Source organism: Podarcis filfolensis (genome assembly GCF_964270895.1).
Source record: "Podarcis filfolensis genome assembly, chromosome: 8".
Lineage (NCBI taxonomy): Eukaryota > Metazoa > Chordata > Lepidosauria > Squamata > Lacertidae > Podarcis > Podarcis filfolensis.
This window is the reverse complement of record NC_139611.1, coordinates 44,514,398-44,541,620: the sequence shown is the minus strand read 5'-3', so window position 1 is coordinate 44,541,620 and position 27,223 is coordinate 44,514,398. Positions and strand designations below refer to the sequence as shown.

General features: G+C 39.7%; 2 protein-coding genes and 1 long non-coding RNA gene across 4 annotated transcripts in view; 1 reads left to right on the top strand and 2 right to left on the bottom strand.

Annotated features, from left to right (window-relative positions):
* Window positions 1-18,309, bottom strand: part of CMTM4 (CKLF like MARVEL transmembrane domain containing 4) — a gene marked incomplete at its 5' end in the record, with an annotated part of 33,404 nt that extends 15,095 nt beyond the window's left edge. The window contains 2 exons of the mRNA XM_083626593.1: window positions 565-741; window positions 18,124-18,309. Coding sequence (XP_083482719.1) covers window positions 565-741; window positions 18,124-18,309 — 363 coding nt within the window. The remainder of the gene's footprint in view (window positions 1-564; window positions 742-18,123) is intronic.
* On the top strand, window positions 14,077-24,069 carry LOC310768474. Its single transcript, XR_014551338.1, has 3 exons — window positions 14,077-15,520; window positions 15,706-21,103; window positions 21,476-24,069. It is a non-coding gene; the product is annotated as an uncharacterized lncRNA (long non-coding RNA).
* Window positions 23,741-27,223, bottom strand: part of DYNC1LI2 (dynein cytoplasmic 1 light intermediate chain 2) — a 22,559-nt gene continuing 19,076 nt past the window's right edge. For both annotated transcript variants that reach the window (XM_083626589.1, XM_083626590.1), the window contains exon 13: window positions 23,741-26,955. In XM_083626589.1, the coding sequence (XP_083482715.1) occupies window positions 26,849-26,955 (107 nt within the window). In that variant the 3' untranslated portion in view covers window positions 23,741-26,848. The remainder of the gene's footprint in view (window positions 26,956-27,223) is intronic.

Below are 27,223 nucleotides of genomic sequence, written 5' to 3'. Positions count from 1 at the left end.
AGTACAAGAGCAGGACTTGTGAAAACAGTGGCAACCCTATTCCTAAAAGAATGTGAGAAAGAAGATAAATGCATAAAGCACACACTTCCAACTTCCAAACTCAGAAAAGCAGGTTAATCCCAAAATATGACTGTTTTTAGAAGAGGGATTGATGGCCCACAGATTTACAGATTGACTCTACCTTGTAGTATGCACTCATTTCATATTTAATTTTTTAACCATTTGTAAATATAAAGTACAGTATTAAACAAAATCTGCAGACTATACTTTCCTCAGTTGTGAACAATAAAGACTAGCATTGAAGGAAAGTCTGCATTATGCAGGGAAGGGGTATGATTTTACACACAATTTCAGCTTTATATACTTTATCATCCAATATTTCATAATCCTTATTGCACCAGTGGGGTTCACTTTGAATATAAAGCAGCACATGAACTCTACTTGCTGCAAATAACATTTACTAACGGTTTCAAGTTTCTGTACAAGGCAGGCAGTGCTTGAAGTCTAAACTTCAAATGTTTATTCAGCTATTTTTATAAAGTGAAGGTTTGGATGAAAACTTACTGTAATGTTCCAGTTGATCTGTGGTATTCTTGCATGGAGATTTAGACTGAACATAAGCAACAAAACTCCAGTAACTACCGATGCACTACAGCTGACAAATTCAAAGAAATAAAGGCCTTCACAAGGGGAGCATACCATGATGGTTTCTATGCAGATGAAGGAAATCAATGCCAAAACCTACGGGGAGAAAAAGTGGTAAAATATAAATAGTTCTGTAACATTCTGAAGACGGCCACAAATTATCCTGAAATGTTCATTGGGAATTTGATACTCAAGAATGTGCAATGAAACTTCAGTAAGATTCACAGTTTAAAAGAAGAAATCAACACAAGATGCTTGTCTCACTCATATACCAAAGCATATTTTAGTACTAAAATAGCAATTCTGTGCACACTTACTTGAAAGTCCTACAGAACTCAGTGGGTCTTGCTTTCAAGTAAACATGCGTATGATAAGGCCCAGTTTAGTGATCCTGTGGCCATCCATATGTTGTGGGGACTCCACCATCAGTCCCAATCAACTAGGCCAATGACCAGACATGATAGTAGTTGGAGTTTACCATCATCATCTGGAGGGCCACAGGTTCCCCATCCCTAGCTTAGGCTGTAAATCGATCCAAGTAGTATTGGTACTGGTCCATTTCTCCTACTATAAAGAATATGCCTTTCATTCTGGCTTTTAAAGGCATTTGGGGGTTCAGAATAGTTAGCAACTAAACTTTACTGAGTAGTACTATGAAGGCCTATTTCAATTCAGCAAAACTATACACAAACAAGACTAGGAAGAAACTAAAGAATTCAGGTATATATTTGGGAGGCTAAAATGATATGCAAGGAGATAAGAGCTAAAGAATGCACTGTGTCTCTTATTCTCATTTTCGTATTCTTAAAAGGGGGCAGAGGTATAACAATCTCTCCCCTGGTTGATATGAATACGAAAGTGATCTTACCCGACTTTACCCAAGAGAAGTTGAAAGTAATTGAAAGAGATAACAAATAATACTATAACTAGTATTGCACTGAGGTCAGTAGTCAAAATATTACAGACGTTAATTTAGATTTCACTCCTTTCCCCCGCTCATCAGAGCTATAGAAGTAAGATTTGTTTTGAGTTCCACCAGATCACATCAAATGAAGGGGTCCTTAATTTCAACATGTGTGACAATTATTTAAGTCCTACTGGGATGGCCCAGAGGCAAGGAGTGGAGGTAACAGTGTAAAAGGATACATCTTGCCAACAAGGTGTGGTTGCTAAACCTCAGGAACTCACTCAAGGGGCAGTTAGCAGGAAACAGGGATGTATTCTATGTTTGGCCCTTCTTCTACTTTCTAGGCCATGAGGTGTTTTTTGACCCAGACTTGGCCAGCATGGCCCATGGTCAGAGATGGTGGGAGCTGTAGTCTAGTAGTATCTAGGAGACCACTAGTTTCCTATCCCTGCTATAGGCCTTTGCTTCTAAAAGATTCAATGACTTGGTGTTTCAGAGTGTACTTGAACCAACAGTACTAGTGGTTCAGGCCCAGGATATCTAAATGAGGGATGTGTCCTCTGTTAACTCCACTAGCAGTAGGCCTGAAAATGTCCCCCTCTCCCTCATTCCCATTTAACCAGAATTTGGCTCAGTGAGGTCATCTGCTCTTTTCATATTTCGCTGCCATGTTGCCAGAGCAACAGAGAGACTAGAATCAGAGGTATAGTAAGGAAAGGTGTGGGATTCTGACAACATAAGATCCTCAAATATCTTCTTTGCATACCAGTGGGAAAAGATGGGGGTTTCTATTGGATCGACAAAGGTTGCTCTAAATGTGCACACCTGGATTTCCAGCATTAACTTTCCTCACTTGCATTTCTCACATGTTCATGTCTCCTGACACCTGAAAATCAATGTTCCTTTTCAATCAATACAGTTCATGAGTTCAGTTGCAAATCTTTGAGTAATGTACATGCAGGTCCTGTTATCCGAAATTTCAGTTATATGAATGCAAATAATTATACCCAAACCTTACTACACTGCTTCAGATATCTGAACAGCCACTTCCTTACTTATTCTTGTTTTGCTGGTCGGCGGCAGCCATTTCAATAGAAAACCATGGAGGGAGGGAGGGAAGTTGGCCACATCACAGATTAGAAATGTTCCCATAGAAAATAATGGAAACCATCAGCTGACAAATGATTTTCTGGAAATGCATTGTGTTCAGCTAGTCGGATCTGCATGCATGAGTAAACAACATGCTCTTTACTGGAGTTTGGACTTGGAGTTTGGGAGTGTCCCAGCATGCTATAAGATAGATGAACACATCTCTGTCATTGCCCCCTACTTCCTAGTAACAGTCTCACTTTTCTGTCACCTGATAAATCATTGCCCTGGTTTTGTCTGTATTTTTTGTCTTTTTATAGAATCACAGGGCTGGGACAACAGAGGTCTTCTAGCCCAACCAATGCAGGAAGTCCATTGCTATAGGCAGTCATCCAGCACTGCTTAAACATCTCAAATGAAGCAAATTCTCCCACCTTCCATCTGTTCTACTGTGAAGGTTCTTGTTACCACTAGGAATTTCTCCGTAATTTTTGGCTGAAATTCCCTTTTCTGGTTATTTGAACCTGTAGGTTTGGGTCCTATTCCATCCTTCAATCTCATTCCATCAGGCTGCCTTAGTGGGGGGCGGGGAGGCCAGTGCTTATTCCACCAGCTTTGCCAAAAGACCAGCTCCATCAGGCACCTCCTATCCCTGAACTCTTTATTGCCAGTTGGTCATTATAAGAGCTACTATTTAAGGAACAATTCCTGAGTTTGTTTTCTTCTTCTTCCCTTGTGTGTAGTGGTTTTAGATTGCAAGCTTGTGGGCAGGGACTGCTTTGCTTTAATAGATTGTAAGTAAGCCACTCTGGCTAATGAGTGGAGCACAAATGCTGTAAATAAATAAGCAAGCGATCCCAGGACTTTCTCCTACATAAGTGATATGCCAAATACAAGATTGTTGAAGAGCATCCCATCTTAATCTACACCACTAAATTCTACCCCAAAGAAACCAGACCCAGGGCAGAGCACCTGCACACATTAAAGGAGAGAGAGGGAAGATAATGCAGAATTATTTCTTTCAAGATAGCAAGCACAATGTTTTTGCTTATTCTGACCATAGTAGAAATGATCACCAGACCTTGCAGTTCAGGTTCACATGAACATAGTAAAGCTGAGAAATCTGCATCATGTTATTGCCAATACATGCTCCTGAAACATGGATGTAGTATAAGTTGCAAAACACCACCCCTGCATTTCTCCAAATCCTTTCAAAGTACTGCAGCCAAAATAGTTTACCCTAATATTTTCTCATACTGGAAAACAATGTAGCAGAACAAGTTTCTGCATTTAAAATGATAATGTAATCTTATTATTTAAAAAAGGGAAATCAACTAATGAAAGCTTCGATCCTATGCACACTCATTCAATTCAATAGGTTTTTTTTCCAGTAAACATGAAAAGGAACAGACTGGAAATGAATTATTGCTGCACAAGATCCTCTTGGCAAATTGTCTATACTAATTATGACCGTCAGCCTTTAAGAAAAATGAAGAGAATGCATTGCAATATGTATTCAACCTCAACAGAAGACTTCATAAGGAAGAAAATTGCTACCACTACATTTTCTCTATTAAATATCAAATTTGCTGTGTTTTATTTTTTGATAAATCAAGCAACATAAGCACTAAAAATAGTTCCCTCAAGATTTTTAAAAGAAAGAAAATAGCTTTCCTGTTTATTTGAAGAGGCCCACAAAAAGACTTATTGTGTGGTTCAATCACATAATTACTTATGATTTCACAAAAACCACTGAATAGTGAACATTTTTCCTGCTTAAGAATACCCACAATATTTTTGTAAGAATATTACACTACTAGGATTTATTACTTAAACTAGTGGTACAGTATAAGTAGTCATATACAGCATAGATATAGGTAAAATGCTTTTAAAGGTAAAGGTAAAGGTACCCCTGCCCGTACGGGCCAGTCTTGACAGACTCTAGGGTTGTGCGCCCATCTCACTTAAGAGGCCGGGGGCCAGCGCTGTCCGAAGACCCTTCCGGGTCACGTGGCCAGTGTGACAAAGCTGCATCTGGCGAGCCAGCGCAGCACACGGAAACGCCGTTTACCTTCCCGCCAGTAAGCAGTCCCTATTTATCTACTTGCCCCCGGGGGTGCTTTCGAACTGCTAGGTTGGCAGGCGCTGGGACTGAGCAACGGGAGCGCACCCCGCCACGGGGATTCGAACCGCCGACCTTTCGATCGGCAAGCCCTAGGTGCTGAGGCTTTTACCCACAGCGCCACCCGTGTCCCTAAAATGCTTTTACACCTCCTCAAAATACACCCAAAGACATTTTTGAAAACCTCACACATTCAAATTTAGATTTATTGCTTTCATTTAACTTGGCCAATTCAACAGTCTAAATCTAAGTAGGCCTCATTCCTTGTAAAACGGGTGCATTTCTCACATCTAACACAGCTGGCATAAATACAAATATTTCAGTAATATGGCTTCAGTGAATCCCTGCCTCTCCAAGAGGAAACTATCTTTCATCACAGCAAAAATATGATTAATTTTCCACCTGGCATCACTAGGGCTGGATTTGCACATGTCCATAGGTGCACTTTTTTTATTCTACCCATGGAGTCCTCTGTCATGTACACAGGAATGCAAGAAAATGGGTCAATCCATTTAGTTCCTGTAATACATCAACAGATTCCACACCCCTGACCAAAAGCACCTACATGTGTTACAGAGAATTCCTTTTTACAACAAAAAACATGGCACAGTCCTGCTTACTTTCAGTGGAAGCCTCACAACTGTTTTGTGATGCAATTGCAACATGTGAAATTGTACCAGCCAAAGAAAAAATGTTAAATATCTTTAGTGAGGCAAGCAAAACAAAGCCCAAAACATTCCAAAGGGCTGCCTGCCACATCAAACACTGTCATGCATGGCTGCTGTTTGATAGTGGGGAGGCAGGAACTAAATTAGTTACATGGGCATTGCTGTTGCTTTATTCTGACGAATATGCTTCTTCACTCTTGTGACTTTTAAGTTAAGATTTCTTAATAGTTCAGTCGTAAGTTGTCATACTTGATCTACCATCCTTTGAAAAAAGTATACAACTAGTGCAAATATTAACCAACTGCTGCTTAGCAGCTGCTTTGCCAATTTGGCTATTTGGCTTGTGATGAAGTCTGATGTTGCCCTGTGGTAAATAAGTCGGCATCCTCTTGGTGAAAATTTTCCTTTCAACTACACCAAAATTGGCAACCATTTAAAAGTATTGTTGTCATACTGCTGATGAAGAGTCTAAATATATAATTATGTAAGAATATCACCTCTTAGAAAATTATATTTAAAATAGGATTGCATTTGTAAAGTGCTATTATTAAATTTTTATATACATTTATATGGCTTTATTGTTTCTAATTAATAGAACACTGTGGAATCAGAGGCATCAGTGTGCAGAGAAATACTGTTCACATGTTCTTGGATATTATAATAGTCCATGTCACCAGTGCCATTGCCCAATCTGATGAGGCTGATGATGATGATGCTTCTGTTATTTGCATTTGAAATATAAACATGTGTTCTGCATTATAAAGTTTGTCCAAAGCATAAGGTATGCTAATGAATGCAGTTAACTACATGTAAAGTCTAAGTATGAATTTTTATTTTCAACACAATCCCTCCCCCACACTTTGAACAGAAACCTCTGAAACAACTTTCACTGAGGATAAAGTGAGGTAATTCATAACTCTTTGTAAGCCATTTTTGTTGGATTTGTGGTAGGCTCTGCATTAGCAGTGAAGGTATATTTTGCTGTGGCTCTATAAGCTTATGAATGTAAACACAAGATGTAATGTAAACACCTTCCTCCCCCATAGCCACAGGTTTTCTTCTAAAGTCCCCCCCCCACCCTTAACGAATGATATTTTAAGTAGAGAAGGCTTTCAATGTTCCAGTTTGTATGTACAGCAATGGAGGCAACTGAGCTGAAACATTAATAGCACTTCACACTTTTTCTTAGCTTTAAAACGCACTGATGTAATGATGAACAACAATTTATTGTCGCATGAACAAGCTTCGGATTCATGTGTTTCCTCCTCCAATATGGCTATGAGGAGATCAGAAGCTTTCAATTTCAGCATTATGCCCAGGACTGAACATACTGTGGTTATACCCAACTGTGGTTTGTCTGAAGCTGACTTGTTTTAACTAACTATACTTAAAACTAACCACATTTTGTCTAGATTTGGATGTAAAGCTTAACTGATTATTCTAAAATGGAAAAGAGACCTTTCAAACTATTCCTCCCGGTCACTGGAGGGGGAGTAAAGGTAAAGGTAAAGGGACCCTTGACCATTAGGTCCAGTCGTGATCAACTCTGGGGTTGCGGCGCTCATCTCGCTTTATTGGCCAAGGGAGCCGGCGTACAACTTCTGGGTCATGTGGCCAGAATGACTAAGCTGCTTCTGGCAAACCAGAGCAGCGCACGGAAACGCCGTTTACCTTCCCGCCGGAGTGGTACCTATTTATCTACTTGCACTTTGAGGTGCTTTCGAACTGTTAGGTTGGCAGGAGCAGGGAACGAGCAATGGGAGCTCACCCCGTCGCGGGGATTCAAACCACTGACTTTCTGATTGGCAAGTCCTAGTCCAAAGTTCACTGTGGCTAATTCCTTTAATGATAAGCCATAGTTTATTGTTACATCAGAATGAAGTCACACAGACTAAAGAAGAAACTCAACTATGTCCTTAGATTAAGAACTCTAACTTTATACAGGAGTCTTATTTTAAGATTTTTCTTAAGTAAATAACAAGTATTCAAATTACATTGCCAGAGAAGGAAAAGTATTTTAATGAGAAAATAATCAGGAGCATAGTGTGACCTGAAAGGACCCCATTATACAAGAATTTTAACAGCTCAGATAAAAGTATTCACAATCCTAAGAATCCAGAGTTGTAATCTGATGGCCCCCTCAGATGCCATGCCTTAAAAGGCAAAATGGTCTAGACATACCAGAAAAACAGAATCTTACAACAAAAGCAAAAAAAGATAAAAAATACCGGCCACAATACTAAGAGCACTCTCAGTTATACCATAAATGCTGAATAGTTTCAAGCTTGCCCTGCCATTTCCTGTGCCAGCCCCAAACTCCGTTAAAAGCACTATGCGAAATAAATTAATAATAATAATTTGGCCAAAAGGTAAAACAGAAATTATCAGGCTTACTAGAGGTTTTGGTTTCTCCTGTTAAACCTTGTGGAAAGGCACAAATATCAAGTGGATACCATGTTTCAATTACAATTTTTGTATCTAATACAAAGTCAAACATTGCTTTCTAATTATAGGTATAGATGTGGATCAGGGCCAGGAAGTCCCTAAAACAATGAGGAGCCATTTCTAAAACTCAATACTTTCTTTGCATATTTAATGACTGCACCAGCACTTTGAATGAAATACAGTGCACGAAACTTCAACGATCAGTTTTTGCACTCATCAAATACTGAGCTTAAGTAAATACCAGAATTACTGTTTTAAATAAATTTAATTTGAAAGAATAACTGATCAAGATGCGACTCCAGGAACATTTGTTTACAAATAAGTGAACTAGAAACAACAAGTCTAAAAATAAAACAAAAATGTTTTTTGGACACAGTATGCTATCTCTTAAGAGATAAACACCTCCTCTATTTTTGTTGGAAGCCACCCAGAATGGCTTCGGCAACCCAATCAGATGGGTGTGGTATAATAAGTAAACCATCATCAGTTATGGGGCTTTACTTTCAGTTAAATGTGCCTGATAAGACTGTCAACATTATAGCCTGATCCTTTCCATTCTTCTTTGGGAGTAAGTTTCCATGAGTTCAACCATGAATGGGGCTTAATGCTTAAGTAAGTATGCACAGGATTCCAACTTTAATATTTCAATGCAATATTTTAGAATGAAAAGTAGTTTGATTTAGTTGCTTTTTAAAACAAATTGTAAAATGGCAAGTCTTTTCAGACTAAAGGAAACACTCCTTGCTTTTGAACTACAACTATATGTTACTTCAGCATAGCAGAATACGAGGAGTTTCTTCAAACTTAATAATCCAAAAATGGGGCAACAAAAAACAGCTTCCGCCTATATTAGGTTATGTGGGTGACAACTCTTTCCCTGTTCATTTTGATTTTAGAAAAGCTGACATTAGCAGGGGTCAGGTATACAGAGAAGTGAATTAAAGTGGCAGAGAAGGTGATAAAAGGAAGAAAGTGCACAAAATAAGAGAAAAATTAACAACTAAAAGTGCTCAAAAGTTTGACCAATAATACATGAAATATTGGTTCACTTGTACTGAAAAAAATAATAGTATACCAACACCTCAATGAGCAATATATGGTGAGACATGAGCACTATTCACTAAAATATCAAAAGTGAAAATGCAGGGGATCCCAAGTACCTGGCTCGGGGTCTACAGTGGGTCTCAAGTGTGAAGACCGCTGCTGTAGGGGATGACCAAACATGATCATTTATGAGTCAGGAATAACAAAAAAAACAAACAAACCTTATTTTCTCTCTTAGCTAGAAAGCTATTGTATCTTTTAATTTCAAACTGAAGGAAGCCTTGTAAAAAGTTGTCTGCCTGGTTGACCGTGGCAAGTAAAACACAATTAGAGGTGACAAGGCAAGGGATTTTTTTCAAGGTTGAATTTGGAGAGCTTATCTGTACAGCTAATCATTTTACTAGGAGTGACTGTTTTTCCATGTTTGACAACTGAGCTCCAGCAAATACACTATCAAGCTGAGGCTAAGATCTAGCTTAAAATATTCTCCACCAGAAAGCTACAGAAAGATAGCATGCCTGATTCTGCAACTGTATCCAAGAGTCTGTTTCAGAAGTGTGTGGGGGGGGTCAGTTTGAGGTTTGTATTCCCTTCTGTGTAACCTTTTGGGGGGCTACATACCACTTCTAGATGGGACCATAAGGTAAATTAGGTGGAGCAATGAATGTAAATGTTACCTTTGTAGTAGAATAGTTCCTACACACACAACCTCTATCCTCCCTCCCTGCAAGCATGTTCAAGTTCAAGTTCAAGGACACATTCCAGAAATGCAAAAGCTCTCAAGAAGGCATGAAGAGGGCCAAGTGAAGGGTGTGGCCTAGGGCCAGGGAGGGCGGGGTACAAATTTATTATTCTTAGGGAAAATTCCAAAAGCCAGATAAGAGATGCTTGGAGGACAACATTCACCCACCAGGGCCTAATGTTTCCTACACCAGTCTATAACAAAAAAAAGAATATATGTGAAAAGTATTTAGTTCATATCCTTCACTCAGATCTTCTCTGTGAAGCCCAAATCCTTAGCATTATATCCTATATCTTTCAGGACCTTTGCTGCTTTTATTATAGCAAAATACTCTTTCATTTTTGTAGAATATACACTCAATCCTATGTTGTAGTTAATTGAGATCAAAAGGACAACACTTTTTCTTCCTGAAGGTTCTCAAAGTAATTAATTCTAGTAAGTTGTAAACATGTCCAAGAGGCACTACAGGATAATATGCTATAATTTGAAGATTCAGGTACTTAATTGCATAGTTACCAATCCACAGAAGCATCAAGTCTCAAAAGCTAAAGCAACAAATAGCCACATAAAGCTCAGTTCAACTGCTGACTGCACAGTCTCATTTAAGCACAGGGCAAAAAACAATTAAAGGACAATTAAATAGGCTACAAAAATCCCTAAGTATGGCAAAAGTATGGCTAAGTATTAAGGGATAGCAAAATAATAGAAGGACCTGCACTAGGGCTACATGAAAGAAGTTAAATAAAGTAGACTTTGTTTAGATTATCTGAATAGATGCTTAAACCTTTTTCTCTTTCATATTATATTCCATTTGTTTTGGTGTTACCTTCCACTAACTTTTTATCTGTAATAGAATGAATAGGAATCATGGGAATAGAATGAATAGCAACCAAGTGAAGAAGCTGCTGTTTGTGGAAATTGAGTGAAACAGTGGAAGTTAAGTGCTTGGGATGAAGATGCAACATCAGGACTCCAAAGAGGTTGCTGGGATGCGGAAAGCAGCCTAAGATCTTGTGGATTTCAGCCATATGAAGATATCTCCTTAAGAACTTTAGATGCAGACATTCCAAAGCAGGAAAGGGAAACTGTAGCCCTCCAGATATTGTCAGACTCCAATTCCTATACACCTCAGTATTCCCAGCCATCATAGTTAATGGTAACTTGTGGTGGGAACTGTACTCTAGTAGTATCTGGTGGGTCATAGGCTCATCAGTATTTTCCTAAAACACAAACTCAGAATGCAGAGAAAGCGTATTGAAACTACTTCTATTCTTTCTTGACTCTCACCCATTCCTTTCCCAAATGTCTCACTCATTAGAGCATGACAAATACTATTTGACTCAATTGCACAGATCTCAGGTCAAACTAAGAACTCAACCAGAAGTGGTTCTGTGCCAGCAACATCTAAACATCCTCTTTAACCCATTGCTTACTGCAATGTTGAGCCATAAATAAATAAATCCAAAGACCACAGTCATAATTGTACACTATGTCCCTTTCCCTAGTTTCAAGGAGCAAGAGTTCCCTTTAAGAAACACAGAGTCTAGGCTTGTGGAATGCAAACTTTAAAATCAAATCAATAAGAGGCTGAGAGGACTCCACCTATTTGAGGTTTAGAGATTGTCATTAACTTTGCACAACGAAAATACCTTGCCAGCCAAAATGCCTGGCTGCATGGCCTACACACATACAAAAGCAAGAAGTCGGGCAGAGAAAGAGAAAGCTTTGTGGCAAATTACTTCAACATGTTCAATATACCAGCAACAGTATTTTTTACCAGATAACCTGTAGCTAACAATTCAAAACAGGCACTCAATGCTACAATCTATAGAACATGACATGCTTTAGGGAAGTAATGCACTACAGGAGATATTGATAAGTGCATTAAAATCCTGGACTGCTCAAATAATAGCTCTTGACTGTGGTTTGGACACACTCAGAACACTTCAGCAGCTTTTTCAAAGGACTTTTGAAAAACTACCTTCTACCCTTGGCTGAAACAAAGCCACACAAATGTGTTTCAAATTATGTCCCAAAAGTACACCCTTCCACTGTCTGGTTTTTTAAAATATATATTTATTTCATATTCCCTACAGTTTTGAAACTTCCCGCCATAATGTTTAATCCATCTGCCAATAACATGTCAGGAGGCCTCCAAAGCTGTAATAGTACTAGCTATATCATATTTTTTTCCATGGGGTGAGGAGGCCTCTAGCAGATCTTTTCCAAAAAGATCACAAATTTCTAACAAAATGAAGGTATGAAAGATGCAAATTTCCACTTGTTATTTCTTTAGCCACCCAAAAAAAGTCCAAATGAATCCTAGAGAACACAGAAAACACTGATGACCAAGGCATGCACAACTTGTTGAGAACCCCTGCAACTAGAATATCTCCTAAACTTCCAGTATCAATCATTTCATGTGCCTGGAATCTTAAATCAAATGGTGTCAGTAAAGCCCAGTTAACACCCAGGGTATGCCCAGGATTAAGACACTAGACTGCAATTTAGCAGAAGATGCAGTTTTAATTTTAACCAGAACAAGGCAGCTTGCATGCTGATTTTGACAACCAATAATTTGTTTCTGATACATTTGGAGATCACAGTAAGAGTCCCATTCTGCTCTAAAAATAATTTCAGATTCTTCAATCACAAACCTTGCATTTCACAGCTCCAAAAGCAAGCTACACAGTCATGCATTTCACACAATTTGCATGGCATCACAATGTGGAAAGATGTGCACAATGCACATCTGTCTGTGTTGTGAAGGGATAAGAAAAACAGGAGTTGGATTCATGGAAAAATGTTGAACTCAAGGAAATGGGTCATATGAACAGTCAGTGAAACACTGACGGAAAGCTATTACATGAGGAATGATTCTCAACTGAGCCCTGGAAACCCCTATCTGATGGAATATTCACAAAGATCATTTCTATTTTCAACCACCAACTTGGTATGAAAAATAACATTATCTAACTGTCCTAGTTTGCACACAACATTAAGCCAAACCATGGCTAAGTTATCATTGTGTGAGCATGCAGGAACTCATAGAGAAAACTGCAATGCTTCACTCTTCACCTTGTCCCACAACTGCTGCACTTCCCAGAGCTATCATTACATCCCAACACCAGCTTGTAGTTTATCTCCTGTAGATAAACCATTAATGGTAAGTCAAGAACAAAACTTGCTTTTTCTGGATCAAGACAAATCATGACCCTGGGTTCTGACAGAATTATTATTATTATTATTATTTATACCCTGCCCATCTGGCTCGGTTTCCCCAGCCACTCTGGGCAGCTTACGACACATATAAAACATAGTAAAATATCAAACATTAAAAACTTCCCGATATAGGGCTGATAAGCCAACCATGAAGCTCTCAATAACATAGCAGCAGCAGAACCAGGGGAGGAGCAAGGTGGCCATGATTTTTCCTGTGGGTATCTGTATGCTCATTTGTTTATGTCTGCTCTGTTCCCTGATATAAATGAATATTTGGTATGAAGAGGCATATTATGTAGAAAGGCAAGTTAAGCATTACAGAATTAACCAAGTTCTGAATTGCCACTGAAACCTTTCTGGTCTTTTATGGTATAAAAGGAAGCCACACAGCTACTCCTTCCATTTCACATGCCCTGAAATTTTCATTGATTAATGCTTCTGACTGCCAAGTTTTCATGTTTTGCTCCTTAAATATAAGGGCTATAAACTTATTCTTTAAAATGGAAATGGAAATACTCAAAATTCTCCTCAGATAACTGCACGCCATGGTCACAGTAAACTCTGAATGACGTCTCCATCAGTACCCATTTAAAAACATATATTTTTGTGGCATGCTGACACAATAGTTTCAGCAATCCCCATCTGTATTAATCTCACCTTTTGTTTGTGAACTCTCTGCCGCTGGTCTGAGTTTAAATAAGATGTTAAGACATTTGTTTCACTGCCTTTGAAAACAGTTCAAAAACTGCAGCTCATACCAAATTTGGCAGCCAGTTTATTAACTGGGACCATGCTGTCTGAGCACATAAACACCAATTCTAGCTCAACTACACTTCCTGCAAATTTGTTTCTGAACCCAATTCAAAGTGCTGATTTGACCTATAAAGCCTTATAGAAATGTCTGAAGGGTGGCACTAAGAGGCTGGGTCTTTCCAATGGTAGCTTCCCTACTTATGGAAACACACCAACCTGTCATCTAAGAGGTTTCTCCAAACATACACAGATCCTAAAATTATTTTAAACGAATGGAAAAGTTAGCAGCACTTTAAAAAAACCCAAAAAAACAAGTAAACCAGGGAACCAAGGAAAAGGAAAATTGGGCCTTCAGCCATCTCGTATCTAAACAAGGAGTAAAATTATGTGGATCACACATGTATTTAAATACCACTCCAAATAAATTTATGCAGAATGCTTTTTTTTTTTTACAGTAAAGACAAATTCACACAACTAGACTCACCCATTATCAGACCCTACACTATTCTAGGAATACAGATACAAATAAATTATATGGGTGTGGCTAATGATATGGTTCCTTCAAACATGAACAGTGTCCTAAGTGACCTTCCTATTCAGGATACATTCCAGTGACCATCCAGAATGCTTTTATGTCTCTTGCTAAAGCTAAACACAGTTCAAGCCCCACAACTGGAATAAGAATTCTGAGTATTAAAATATGCAAATTTATAGGGCCGTTTATACATTATCTGTCCCTATAAACAGCCTAACTGCAGCTTTTGTACCAGCTGAAACCTCTGGACCAGGCCCAAGGGTAGCTGCACAAATAGTGCATTGCTGTAATCAAGTCTTGAGGTTACCAATACATTAATCACGGTGGTCAAGCTATTCCAGTCCATTAGCTGGGGTTTGCTTACGAGCCATAACTCGTAAAATCACCATGGTATGGTGTGCAATGGGAAGAGTAAGTAAACAAACCCAAAGTTCCTGGATGATTATGCATGCAACACAAAACTATGGTTTACTGTCAGAACATTTTTTTGTGCTCCTTTGATCTGTACTTCAGAGCTTGAAATGTAATTTAAAAAATAGCCTGTATTCCAGCAGCACATTGTTTAAACACACCGATAAGAACAGTGGCACCTAAGCAAAGCACACAAAGACAAGCAACACTAAGCCAGTCTAAATACCCTCTCTCACACACATATCCTTTTGCCAATTACATTTACATCAACAGACACATGAAAGATAGAATATGGACACAATGTTAGGATATAAATCTGAGGTGCCACTAAAAGGTTACAATTAGCAAAACACAAAATGGCACCAAGCCAGGAAAGCAGAAGCTAATGTTCACAAAAATAAACAATACTATAGCAGACTCAATACACAAGATTTTATTTTAAATATTTTATATCACTATTTAAAAAAATCAAAGCAGTTCACAACATAAAAACATACACTAAAACCATTTTAAAAAAATTAAAATATCAGAATTACTTTGTAAAAAGTCAGTAGAATTCAGTGTTAATGATTAGGATTAGGTGTGCTTTCAGGAAATGTCCAGAGCATGCTACTGTCATTGTTCCCAAATAATTTGGGGGGAGCATCCCAGAGGAAAGGTACCACCACAGAGAAGGCCTGTTTCTGACAGGTGGCAATTTGCAGTTCATGGCATAGCTAACAAGGTGTCCCATGAAGATGCAATTGGTCTATACATGAGGAGGCAGTTCTGTACGTAACCTGTAACATTAATCACATTCTGTACTTTTCACGTTTAATAATCATCTACCACAACTATTTTTATGACTCCCAACTTATACTATCATCTTTTATGCCAGAAAACAATGGGGGCCATCATAACTGATTCCAGCCACAGAAACATTTTGAATTACAGATAGGTAGCCGTGTTGGTCTGCCATAGTCAAAACAAAAATTTTTTTTTCCTTCCAGTAGCACCTTAAAGACCAACTAAGTTAGTTCTTGGTATGAGCTTTCGTGTGCATGCACACTTCTTCAGATACACTGAAACAGAAGTTGCCAGATCCTTCTATATAGTGAGAAGGTGGGGAGGGGTATTTTGAAGTCACACTGCACTTGATCCACATGGCTTGTGATCGTGCAGATAGATCAACAATTGTCTGATCACAGGAAAGTACAAGTCGGCAACCTTGATTTCAACCCTTGCTAAATCAGCTGATCTTATCAGTGCTATGATCTATCAGAACAAGGATATTGAGACTTTTTTATCACAAAGAGGCTACAATATGTCAGCTTGTGCTTTTTAAAACAATAGTTTCTCAAGAACATATTTAGTATGTAGAAGGCACTACCCTTTTCCCCTTTAGATTACAAGCTTCTTTTGAACACCTACATATGAATCACCTGACCAGTATCTGGCAATGGTATTTAAAGGCAGAATTTTAAGCAAAGAAATATTCTACAAGTGTTTGCAAAATGTATGTAGATGGAAGTCAAATTAAATACCCCCCCAACAGCTGTAGCCATAAATGAAATTTTCCTGGTACTTCTAACTCCTCCAAATCAAAGGGCCACAGAAACATGAAGATAAAAGTATTTTAATGGTGCAGTTCTGTGCAACTTACATGAGAGTTTTACTGAACTGGTACTTAATTCTGAGTAAGCATACATAAGACATATTGTGGCACAAGTCTTTATAGATCAAAAGACTACTAAGTAGATTAGTGATGGGAAAACTCTGACCTTCCACATATTGTTGAACTACAACTCCCATCATTTATAAGCATTGGCTATGCTGGGTTGCACTGACAGGACAACAACATGTGGAGGGCCACAAGTTCCCTATCCCAGAAGTAGACTAGGTGCATGTCACACTTAAAAGACTAAGAAGATGACAGGAATCATTGGGTCAAGATGAGAAATCAGACCGTGCAACTATATCCACCCAACACACCCTAGAAAAACAGGAAAGGGTAAGAAGATGGAACAGGTGACCTTATAACATCTAACTGCTGTTTTTTCATCCAGTCACAAAAGGTGACCTTGAAAGATTACATAAATCATCACCTATCATCTAACTGCTTGCTCCCTTTCCCTCCCTAATTCAAATTCTTGCCCAACAGGATAAACTCTGGAAGGAATGGTGGTACCATTGCAGAAAAGATGGGGAAATATGTATCCTTCCCAAAAAAGAAAAAACTTAAGTAACAGTCAGAAGAATAGAAAGGGAAAGGCCAGTGTTACCTTACTGATGAAATACCTAGAGAGAATCAATACATAGTTGTGAAATTTGCCTTGCATTTAAATCAGACATTTTCAAAGAGGGATGATTGGGGCAATATAGAATGCTGCATTTATTTTAAATGTAACCCATCCTTCCTCTCAAAAAGGGTCAGACAGGTTTACTTCTCTAAATCTAAGTCTGGTAGCAGTTGACAAAAGAAGCCTTAAGGAGCACCTTAAAGACTAAGTGATTTTATGTGACAGAAGCTTTTGGGAACTAGCATTTTATCTGATGCAAGAAGCATTATCCTCAGTTGCCAGAGAGACGCCAGCTGTTGAGGAATGTAAGCAGTTTAGCTAAAATAAAATACATGAACTGCACCTTATGCATTTCATGGTCTTTTGCTCCATTTTTTTATAGGGTCTTCTATGCTCCCTCTCCCCCAGGTATGTGTGTATTTGCATCGCTCTACCAACTGGATAACACATCATGCATCTGGAAAAAAAGTGTGTGCTAGTCTATGAAAGCTTCTGCCACAATGAATCTGTTACATCTTTTAAAAAGTTATATCTATAATCTGCCTGCTGAAACAGAAATCCCACTGAGTTCAATGCAGTTCAACCCTGGGAAACTGGATATAAGATTGCAGCCTTAAGGTACCCCGGGTTTCTCTCCTTTTTTGTTGGCATCTGCCTAATACATTATTCATTTCAGCTATTTTTATCCCCCATCCTTCAGCAACAAATATGGCTAACAAGTTCAGCTAAGAAACCCAGAGTGTCCACCACCTTAAAAAAAAAAAAAAAAGATTTTAACAACCACCTTAGGAGGTAGATCAAGCTGACTGGCCCCAAGGTCACCCAGGGAGCTTCAGTCCTGATTTGGCATTCTGTTACTACTACTACTATTACACTCGAAGCTAACCCTGTGGTATTTGGCTGGAGTGGTAACAGCACATCTGGAGCCTCCAAGCCCATTCTCTAAATATGGGAATCCGCGAGAGTCTCTCTGAGAGAATCTTTTGGGTTGAAAAAACAAGCCTTCTCCACTGGAGGGGGGCGGGGGTGGGAACAGCAATCACCATGCTATGCGGCCATGGCTCAAAAAAGGAGGGCGACCCACACAGGAGGGCGATATTAAACCCAAAAACTCTCGTGTGTGCGTGTACGTGTGTACGTACACACGCGGACACACACGTTAACCGCCGTGACGATAATAATTAGAAACAGCGATAAGGAAAGGCGACCCCCCCCCCCAGACTGCAAACGACTCCCCCCCCCCTCGCGGCTCGGTACCCACCACCTGGGCGATCTTGAGCCTTCCGAAGGTGCCCCTCAAGTAATCGGGGTCGCAGCGGAGGCCGCGCAGCCCGTGGCCGTGACTGACGGGCTCGGTGGTGGGCTGGTACGGGCTGCTGGCGCCCGAGATCATGGAGGTGCTCGACGCTTCCCCGTCGAAGCCCTCCAGGTCCTCGGCGCGCCTCATGTCGCGGTTGCTGCTGCTGCCTCCGCCGCCGCCCTCCTCCTCCTCCTCCTGCGCCTGGGGTGGGGTCGGGGCCGCCTGGGAACTTCGGCTGGCAGAGGAGAAGAGGAAGGGGAAGGTCTCCTCCTGGCTTCAGGCGGCGGGCGGGGAGGGCGAGGACAACAACAACAACGGGGGCGGCGGCGGCGGCGGCAACGCCGAGGAAGCGGGAGGCATGTTGGGTCGCCGCCGCCGAGGCTGCCGAAGCGAAGCGGACCGCCCTGCCCTGCCCGCTTCGATCCCGTCCGCCGCGGGCGTCTCCCCTCCCCTCAGGCCGGCCTTCCGCCTCGGGAGCCCCACAGCGGGCGGCGTCGCCTGGGTCTTCGCTTCCCGTCTCTCTCACGAGGTGAAGCTGCAGCTGCGGCCACCAGAGACGCCGCCGCCGTTCCCGCAGCCTGCCTGCCAGCCTCTCTCCCTCCGGGACTTGCCGCTGCTCCTCGTCGGCGGAAAGGGAGGGAAGAGGAAGAGGGAAAGCCCGCCCTGAAGCGGAGTCAAGAAGGGGCTCGGCTGAGGAGGCGGCAGCCGCCGAGGGTTCTGCCCCCTTAGGGAAGGTCCTGAGCTGGACTCAGGCCCGGATCCTGTGGGGAAGGCAAGGGCTGCGCAGAGGAAGGTCGCCGCCGCCGCCTCGCCATTTCCTCCTTCCCCGCCAACGCGAGGTAAATAGGGAGACAGAAACACGCGCGCACACACAAATACCCGGTATATATAGATGCACAAATACACATACACAGAGGGATTTTTATATACTCTCTTTCCCCACATATTCAACAGTTAATTTGGGGGAGGCGGGGTTCACCTGTTGAATTCTTAGGCGCCAGTTGGAGCAGAACAATGACGCATCAGTCAGCTGCGTCCTGCAAAGTTTTCAAAAGCCACAAATACCGGTACTCTCAAAGGTATTTGAACACTTAACATTGAAAATGCTGATACAGTTACACCCCCACCCCAGTCTCCATGAACAAGTCAAGATTCCAATGCTCCAGGCACTAACCCCAAGGTTTATATTTCCTTTGAAAAGAGAGATGTCTTTATGATACGTGGCTTATATACAACCTGGAGAGACACGCAGCATTAACACTCCAAGAGGTTCTTGCTTCTCCCATGGCCAGTTTTGGATGCCACCAGAAATCAACCGTGACCCTCTGCTCAGCTTGTAGAATTTTACCAGCTGCCACTTTTCTCTCCAGCTTGCCTCCAAGCCAGCTGCAACCCTAAACCACAACAGCAGGAGCCTGGTGTTTGTCCTGCTAACTAACCCGGAGCTGACCCCATTGATGACTGGCAGAGAGACTTTGCCTTTTTAATGGCTCATCACCTTGCCTTTTGTTCTCTGTGATGGCTCTTCTCCCAAGTGATTTACTCAGCACAGAAAAACTGGTTTGGCCTAGATTTTGATACTGCTAAATTCAGTGTCTTGCAGCCTCTCTTAATAAGCCAAGCATTGATTAAACTACAATACCCACTAGAACCAGAAAATTATGGGAGAATCTGGCACCCAGGAATTTAGGGGAGTCAAAGCACCCACCAACTCTTAATATGAGTCAGTTCTTCCTGGTTTTTTGTTGTCTTTATCCAAAGGGAAACCTGCTTTCCTTTGCAGCCTTTGAAGATGCCCTTTCATGTGTTTTAAGGAACTTTCTATGCTCAGTAAGCTCTCACAGCTGCAGATTAGAATGCACATCTTATTGGAGGAACTAGCCTACTTGGTTGATTTTCCATCTCACATCTGTAGTGAAAACTACTGCCAAGGTGGGTTTTCAGTTTCCATGTCAAAAGGGAACCTTGCATGAATCAGAGATACAACAGGAGCAGTTTTAAAGTATTAACACCCCGGTTCTAAGCACGTTTACTCACTTACCCACTACATTAAATAGAATTTACTCTTAGGTGCATGGGATTGAAGGTTCAGTATTTCCTATCTATCCAAGAATGTATAACCTGTAAAGTATTCTGGGATCTGCACATTTGCAGCAAATAGCAGAATAGCCTTAAAGTGATCTTTATGCTCTTGAATATGATCTTAAATACAGGAATGCAGCTGGAGTGTGTAAAGTGTAACCCAGCCATTTTATAGAACAGTGTTTTGGTTTATTAAGGCTGCATCTTTTTATGTTATTTTATATTATGGTACATTGCTGCAGTAGCTTCTGGCTGTGAAGCAGTTTATAAAGCTATATCTTAACCAAAAGGCCAAGAAGTAATAAATCTGCAAAATTAATTCAAATAAGTTGGGGTTTTTTGAACACAAGAAGGAATTTAAATCATTACGGTTTAAATGGCCATAAAATAAAACCTTGCATTAGATACCCGAAACTGTGGGGGGGGGGGTCACTTACAGTAATGAATCTTAAGACAGAGAAATTCTGGAACAAAATTCTGAAACATGCCTTTGTTATCCTTCCTTATAATTACAGGAATTTAAGGTGACGTGTGCGAGAGAAAGACAGATATAGAGATATGAAACATTAAAAAAAACACCTGTAAAATTAACATTGGCAGTAAAAGCAAGAAATCTCACACAAAAAAACCAGAACTGTCACAGCATTAGATTATACATTTAAGTCTGGACAAATAAAAAGGTCCATGGTTACCCCATAAAGCTGTTTTTAAAAGGAGATTAGACAAATTCATGGAGGTAAATGCTATCAATGGCTGCTAACTATGGTGGCTATGCTCTGCCTCCACTGCCAGAGAATTATGCTTCTGAAAACCACAGGAGAATGCACTTGTGCTTGTCTTGCTTGCAAGTTTCCTACAAGTTGGCCATTATGAAAACAGGATGCTGAACTAGATGGCCCATTGACCTGATCCAGCAAGGTCTTATTCTGCTCTTGCCTAAGTTATGTAAATCTGCTTCAAGTTCCTTATATCCAATATCCCATCAATTGATATACCAAGTTCAGTGTAATGGACTTGAGACAGCTTTTCCTTTTTCACTGCAATTTTTTTTAATCAAGCGTAAGGCAAGAATAAAAGGCTACTTGAGCTGCTGGCAAAATAGCTTATTTATTTCCTGGAAAAAAATTATTGAAAGCAAGATATTTTTGGCAAACTATAATCTCTGGTTCCCTCACTTGGAAACAATTGAGCATACAGGACACGCTCATCATTGGAAAAAATGCACATTTAGTAATAATTTTTAAAAACTCTATTCCAAGTATGTACCCTTTTATCACATCTGATAATGAATGAATCCAAATATATATTGCCTAGTTTAAAACCAGGGTGTAAAAATCCATAGTTAATAGGTTTATAAATATTGGAAAAAGGTTTGTTTGTTTGTTTAAAAAAGTTCTAAAGCCTGGATGCCAACAGAGATGAAAGCAAAACAGTCACACCAAAGTGATGCAAAGCTGAGATGGGTGCTGCTGTCATTTAGGAACGATCAAAGGCTGCCTGATCTAAATAACTTTCACTTTTCTCCTGGGCACATTGCATATTTATGAAGGCTTTTTGTATTAAGTTGCAGAGGACATTTGTGATTTCTACTGCCCTGATGTTTAAAACTACACAAGCGATAAACTCCAAAACACCAGTTTCTTCATTTCTTGTAACTCTTGGTGGTTTAGTTCAGGACACCAGCAAGCAAAAGGCTAGGAGCAAGACTAGTTTGCCAGCACATCATGATTTGCTTAGTATCCTGAAGGTCTGATGGTCAATTCCTCCAACATCTGGAGGGCCACAGAGCTCTTCTATGCAATCAGTCTATAGTCCAATGAAGTATAGTGGAAATAGGATAAAGAAAGGTACAGGTGTAGCAAAACAAAAATTTATGAAATCTGTTTGGAACAAATTATATGAAGAACCACCTTCCCCCAGATGAATCTGCTCACACACTGTGCTCCAGATCAGAGTTCTTCCTCCATGTCCCCTTGCTATCAGAAGTTTAGTTGAATGGGACATTACTCATGACCTTTATAGGCACCCAATTTGTGACATTTCATTTCCCGGCAAGCCCAGTTGACTCCTTCCTTAATAGTTTGCCAATGAATTGTAAATAACATTTTATTTGGCCAAGCCTTCATTTGGACTTTTAAGTATTCTCCAAAGTAAGTATATTTTAGCATGCTGTATACATGTTTTATTTCATTTATTGTATTTTGTTTTTGAAATCGTATGCCACTTTGGAAACTTATTTGGGCCAAAAGACAAAGTAAAAAACAACTGGATAAATAAAATGGGTGGTGTTTGTGAGAAGCTAGTTCAGAGGTAGCCAATGTAGTCCAAAACAACTGGAGTGTACCACAACCCCCCTGAAGCCCAGTGGGTAAGGAGGATGGGAGTCCATAACATCTGGAGGGCTCCATGTTGGCTATCCCTGGGGTAGTTCATTCTGTTGCTCTGGTGTGATGTCCTGAATAACTTAACCAGCACTACATAATGGAACCATGTTTATTTGCCCTCTGTTCAAAAAGCAATAGACACAATAAGCTTCTGAGTGGTTTCTCTCCCCACTCTCATTACAGTATATCTAGCTTCACAATGCGAGACTAATCAGCAAATTAATCACCAATTCAGTCTACTCATCTTGTCTTTTCATCCTTCAGACACATTAAAAAAAAAATCTTGAATGCTGCATGCCTTAAACTTAAATGTGATTTCAGCCATCTGTTTGTTTGTTTCAAAATACAATATTCTGCTTTGGGGAAAGGGAGTGAGGTTTGTGATGTCTCAGTTCCTGCCACTCAGTTCAATAAGTAGAAAAAATAGGATCACAGCAAAAATCCCCCAACAAGCTGATGACAAAGCACCAAAAAGGGCTTAATAAAAATGTAAATGTATACAGGAAGTTACCTATATGAAAACCACAGTGCTTTATATTTTGTATCTAAACAGTAAACAGAGACCCTTTGTATGTGATCTTGTATAAATGCACATGGTCCATCATTATGTATGTTAGGGCTAAGGCTTCTTCTGAAATGCACATCTTTTAGACTGAACAAGCTGATTCTCTCCTCACTTCATCAGGGTTTCAAAGAAAACTGCATTGTAATGCTTGTGATTTGTCGTAAGTGCTGCTACAGTCCTGTTTACTAACAGCATTTCAAGCTACAAAGCTTAACGCTCACCACCCAAACTACTGGTATGTCATTATCCCCACCCTTTTTTGTCACCACCATCAAAATTGTTTGGGTCTTAGGCCCCAGGCTGGTGGTTAGTCCCACCACCACCACCCATCCCAGCTTTGTGAGAAGCAGTGAATTAACTCATAGAACAAACTGGCAGATTGTCACAATGGCTCAGCCATTAGTCCGCTCCAAAATGGCAGTTATTGTGCACTGCAAGGCAGCCATACAAACAAATTATTGTATATAAAGGTCAAAACATCCTTTGCCTCAAACCACAATTTGAGAACTGCCCTGCTTAGTAAAAAAAAGCAATTCAACACTGGTAAAGCAGTCTTGGTTGGTGTTTATTGAAGCCATTAATTAAAGAACATGTCCTCATTTTTGCCAGCACTAGAAAGCAAGATTCCACATGACTGCACCTGGTTAAAGCCATACAACTGGACTAAGGGTTGTGTTGGATACATCTGCAGTCCTCATTGGAAGTTAAAAACATCAATAAACTTAGTCATATAGGAGAGTGAACTTTCATTTACAGCATGGATATGGTTAAGTTCAGTCACTTTCAATGTAGTTAAATTAAATAAAATACAACAAGTTCTGTTCAGTTTAAACAAGTTTTAAAATGCCAATAAAAAGTGCAAACTTTAAAAAAAAATCAAGCAGCATAAACATAGCATTTTGATGGAGGGCCAATCCTTAATCCTTTATATTTGCCTTCTCTCTTCAAGTTGAATAGATTATTACTTTAAGTTTTAAACATGAACATTAGATGCAATCAATATACCGTATATAAATATAGCCATGTAATAATTTTAACAGTCTACCATACATGTGTATCCTGAAAAATAAAGTTAATTGTATTTTTAAAATGTAAAGGCTTTTGCAGTTTGGCCTTTGGTTCCAATGCTTGAGAACACCAGAAAAGACAACTGTGCAGCTTTCCAAAGTTGCTAGACTTTGGCAACCAAAAAACACTACATTACTTACAGCTTTCTTCCTTTGAGAAACTAGGAGCATTCACTTGCAGAGTTTCCTTAAGTACTATCCGAGTAGAGGTGGGAAATCAACTTCTGTTTGGATCCAAGCACTCTTTTGCACAACTGGAAAGTGGTATGTTACTGGCTTTTGCTCATTTGCAGCAGTTCTAACATTCATTTTATGAAAATGAAGAAACAAAAAAAAAAACCCAGTAGCCACTTGTACACATTATTGATATACAAAGTGAATTATCTGCATAAATGACAAAAACATTAACAGAAAGAGGCAGTTGTGTACTGAAGTTGTGTACTGAAGGCTTGGATTGGAACCGCATACCATCACAAAACACTTGCTTGCCCAACATACTTGTTTCCAATATGTTATGCCTTATCTCTAGGCAGCCAAAATCAGCTCTAGACTGGCCAGCCAATCATAAGGCTGGTTCTATGCCTTTTGCACGTGTGGCAAGGAGATTGAGACAGTGGTAAAGTTCCCTGTGCTAGAACCCAGCATGAACTCAACCATCCCAACATGCCATGCACTTATGCATGGCATAAAACGTGCAGCTGCCTAACAGTATAATAAAGCTGCATGCCACGAGGACAGGATGCAAGTCACATCTGCTAGAGTGGCCACAGTTTTCTTTAACATACATCTGGCAAATCATATGCCAGCAGAACCACACACCAAATTGCCCCAACCACAACTCGTCAATTTAAGATACAGGCAACTGTGGATGTAACTGAGGTTCTGAAATTATAAAAATGTAAAAAAAAGGAAAGGAAAACAACAACACATAACTGGCACAAGTAAACATGCTTTTAAGTTAATGCAAGTAAATACTCTTAGCTTTCTAGATAGTGTTAGACAGACTTACAAAAACAAAGAGACGGCCTCTTGATGTAACACAGGGTTTGCAATTACATCCAGTACTGTGTTAGTGGTCAATTCATTCTGTATATTTAACAATATATATATGTATGTATATATAAATATTAGGGATGTTCTATTCAGAAACAAGATTCAGCATAACACACAAATCCTTATCAATAAAAAGTAAACTCTGCATAATTCATACGGTGGTTTTTTCCCTTCTGTGTGTTGATTACAAAGATGTTTAGTACTATAATGCAAGGTAGTGTTTCTTTTTCAAATATATTGTACAGAAACTCAAAAGTGCCATTTCAGTTAACTGTGGGAGTCTTTCATAGCTCAAGCTGGCCATGGGTAATTATTTGAGTAGCAATGAGGGACAATTGTAAGATTCCTTTCCACATTTAAAAGGCTACACTAAAGGGCTATAATGAAGTCATTAGTTTCTATGCTTTAACAATGTAAACCTACAAACACTAGTAATTTACTGCGAAGTGGAACAAAAAATTTGGGAGCCTATAAGAAAATTATTACAGGTTTCACAAACCTTAAGGCAGGACTGAGTTTTCAGCTACTAAAAGAAAGATTTGTATTTCATAACACATTTCATCATGGGAAAGTGATATGTCACTCATTGCTCTTAACAGGCCATGTGATTGGCATTTAGAAAAGGGAAGAAAACCCAAGGCAGAAGCTATGAGAAAACAGGATTCAAAATTATACATTACTATAAAAAGTTACTGAGTTATTCAAAGTAAAGTCAAACAAACAAAGACTGTTTGTACTACAGTGCACAAGAGGTTCAAGCACCTTCCAAAAGACATCAGTCACTGTGCCAGGCACTTGGTCTAATCAAGCTTCTCCCTGTGTCAGCTGTGACAAAAAGGGCACCCACCACATTTCATGTAGCTTCTTGTTAAAACAAAAAACAAAAATGCAATTTATAACAAGAAAAATTCCCATGATACTCAGCATATAAGCTTTGGACACTTTCCAATTGTAAAGGCTTTTGTTTTTAAAACATGATTATCTGATCTCTATTCAACACAGGATGTATTAACACTGCTTTTCTCCAGTCTGTCCAACATACTTTTCACTTCTGAGCCAGATCTTGCACTTATTTTAAATGCAGCATCTTACACTTTCTTCATCTAACCATCACTCTACTACACCAGATTCTCTCCAAGTATAAATATGTTTTGAATGGCCAACTCCGGTATACTTGGAAAAGGGGACTTCATTCATCCTTAGTGCCAGCAGCCACTGGTGGCTTTTCAACAGGAATCCCGCATCTCACTTCTCTGTGCTCTTCCCTAGGAATTGCAGCTGCACCTTGTTTGCCACCCAAATCAAGAGAATTGCCCTATTTATATTCTAAAATGGTTATCTTAAAACAGAGGAATTTTATATGCAAATCTTCCTGAATGTGCACTTGATACTGGGACAAGCCAATGAAGGTTAAATTTCATTTCCCCCTGCCCCAAGAAAAACTTATAGCATCTGCCATAGCAGAGAACTCCTGGTCTTATCAGATCAATGTACATAGTTATTTGGTCATTTACATATGCAGGTTCAAGCATTAATCAAGCTTCGTTCTCTGTCGGAGAGGAGTTGGTCGTTACCATAGAGTCTGGTTTGCGAGTCATTCTATCCAGTTCTTCTTGGACATTTGTCAAAACCGTTTTTTGCCCTAAAGAAAACTTGAGGTTACTATTTCAGCCAAAGCACTCAAATAATAAAACAGTTGCAAACATGCTTTCTATGTTGTCATGGAAGATTCTAGAATCACAACAATAAGCAGAAACCAAGGTGTGGATAATGTAGACTGGGAACGGCTTAATTCTCTGTGAGACACAACTCTAGGTTCATTTATTTATTAAAATATTTGGCTGTGACATTAGCCAACTATCCATGGATTTCAGTGTGGTCTATGCAGAGTAAGTTAATATGAAAAAATA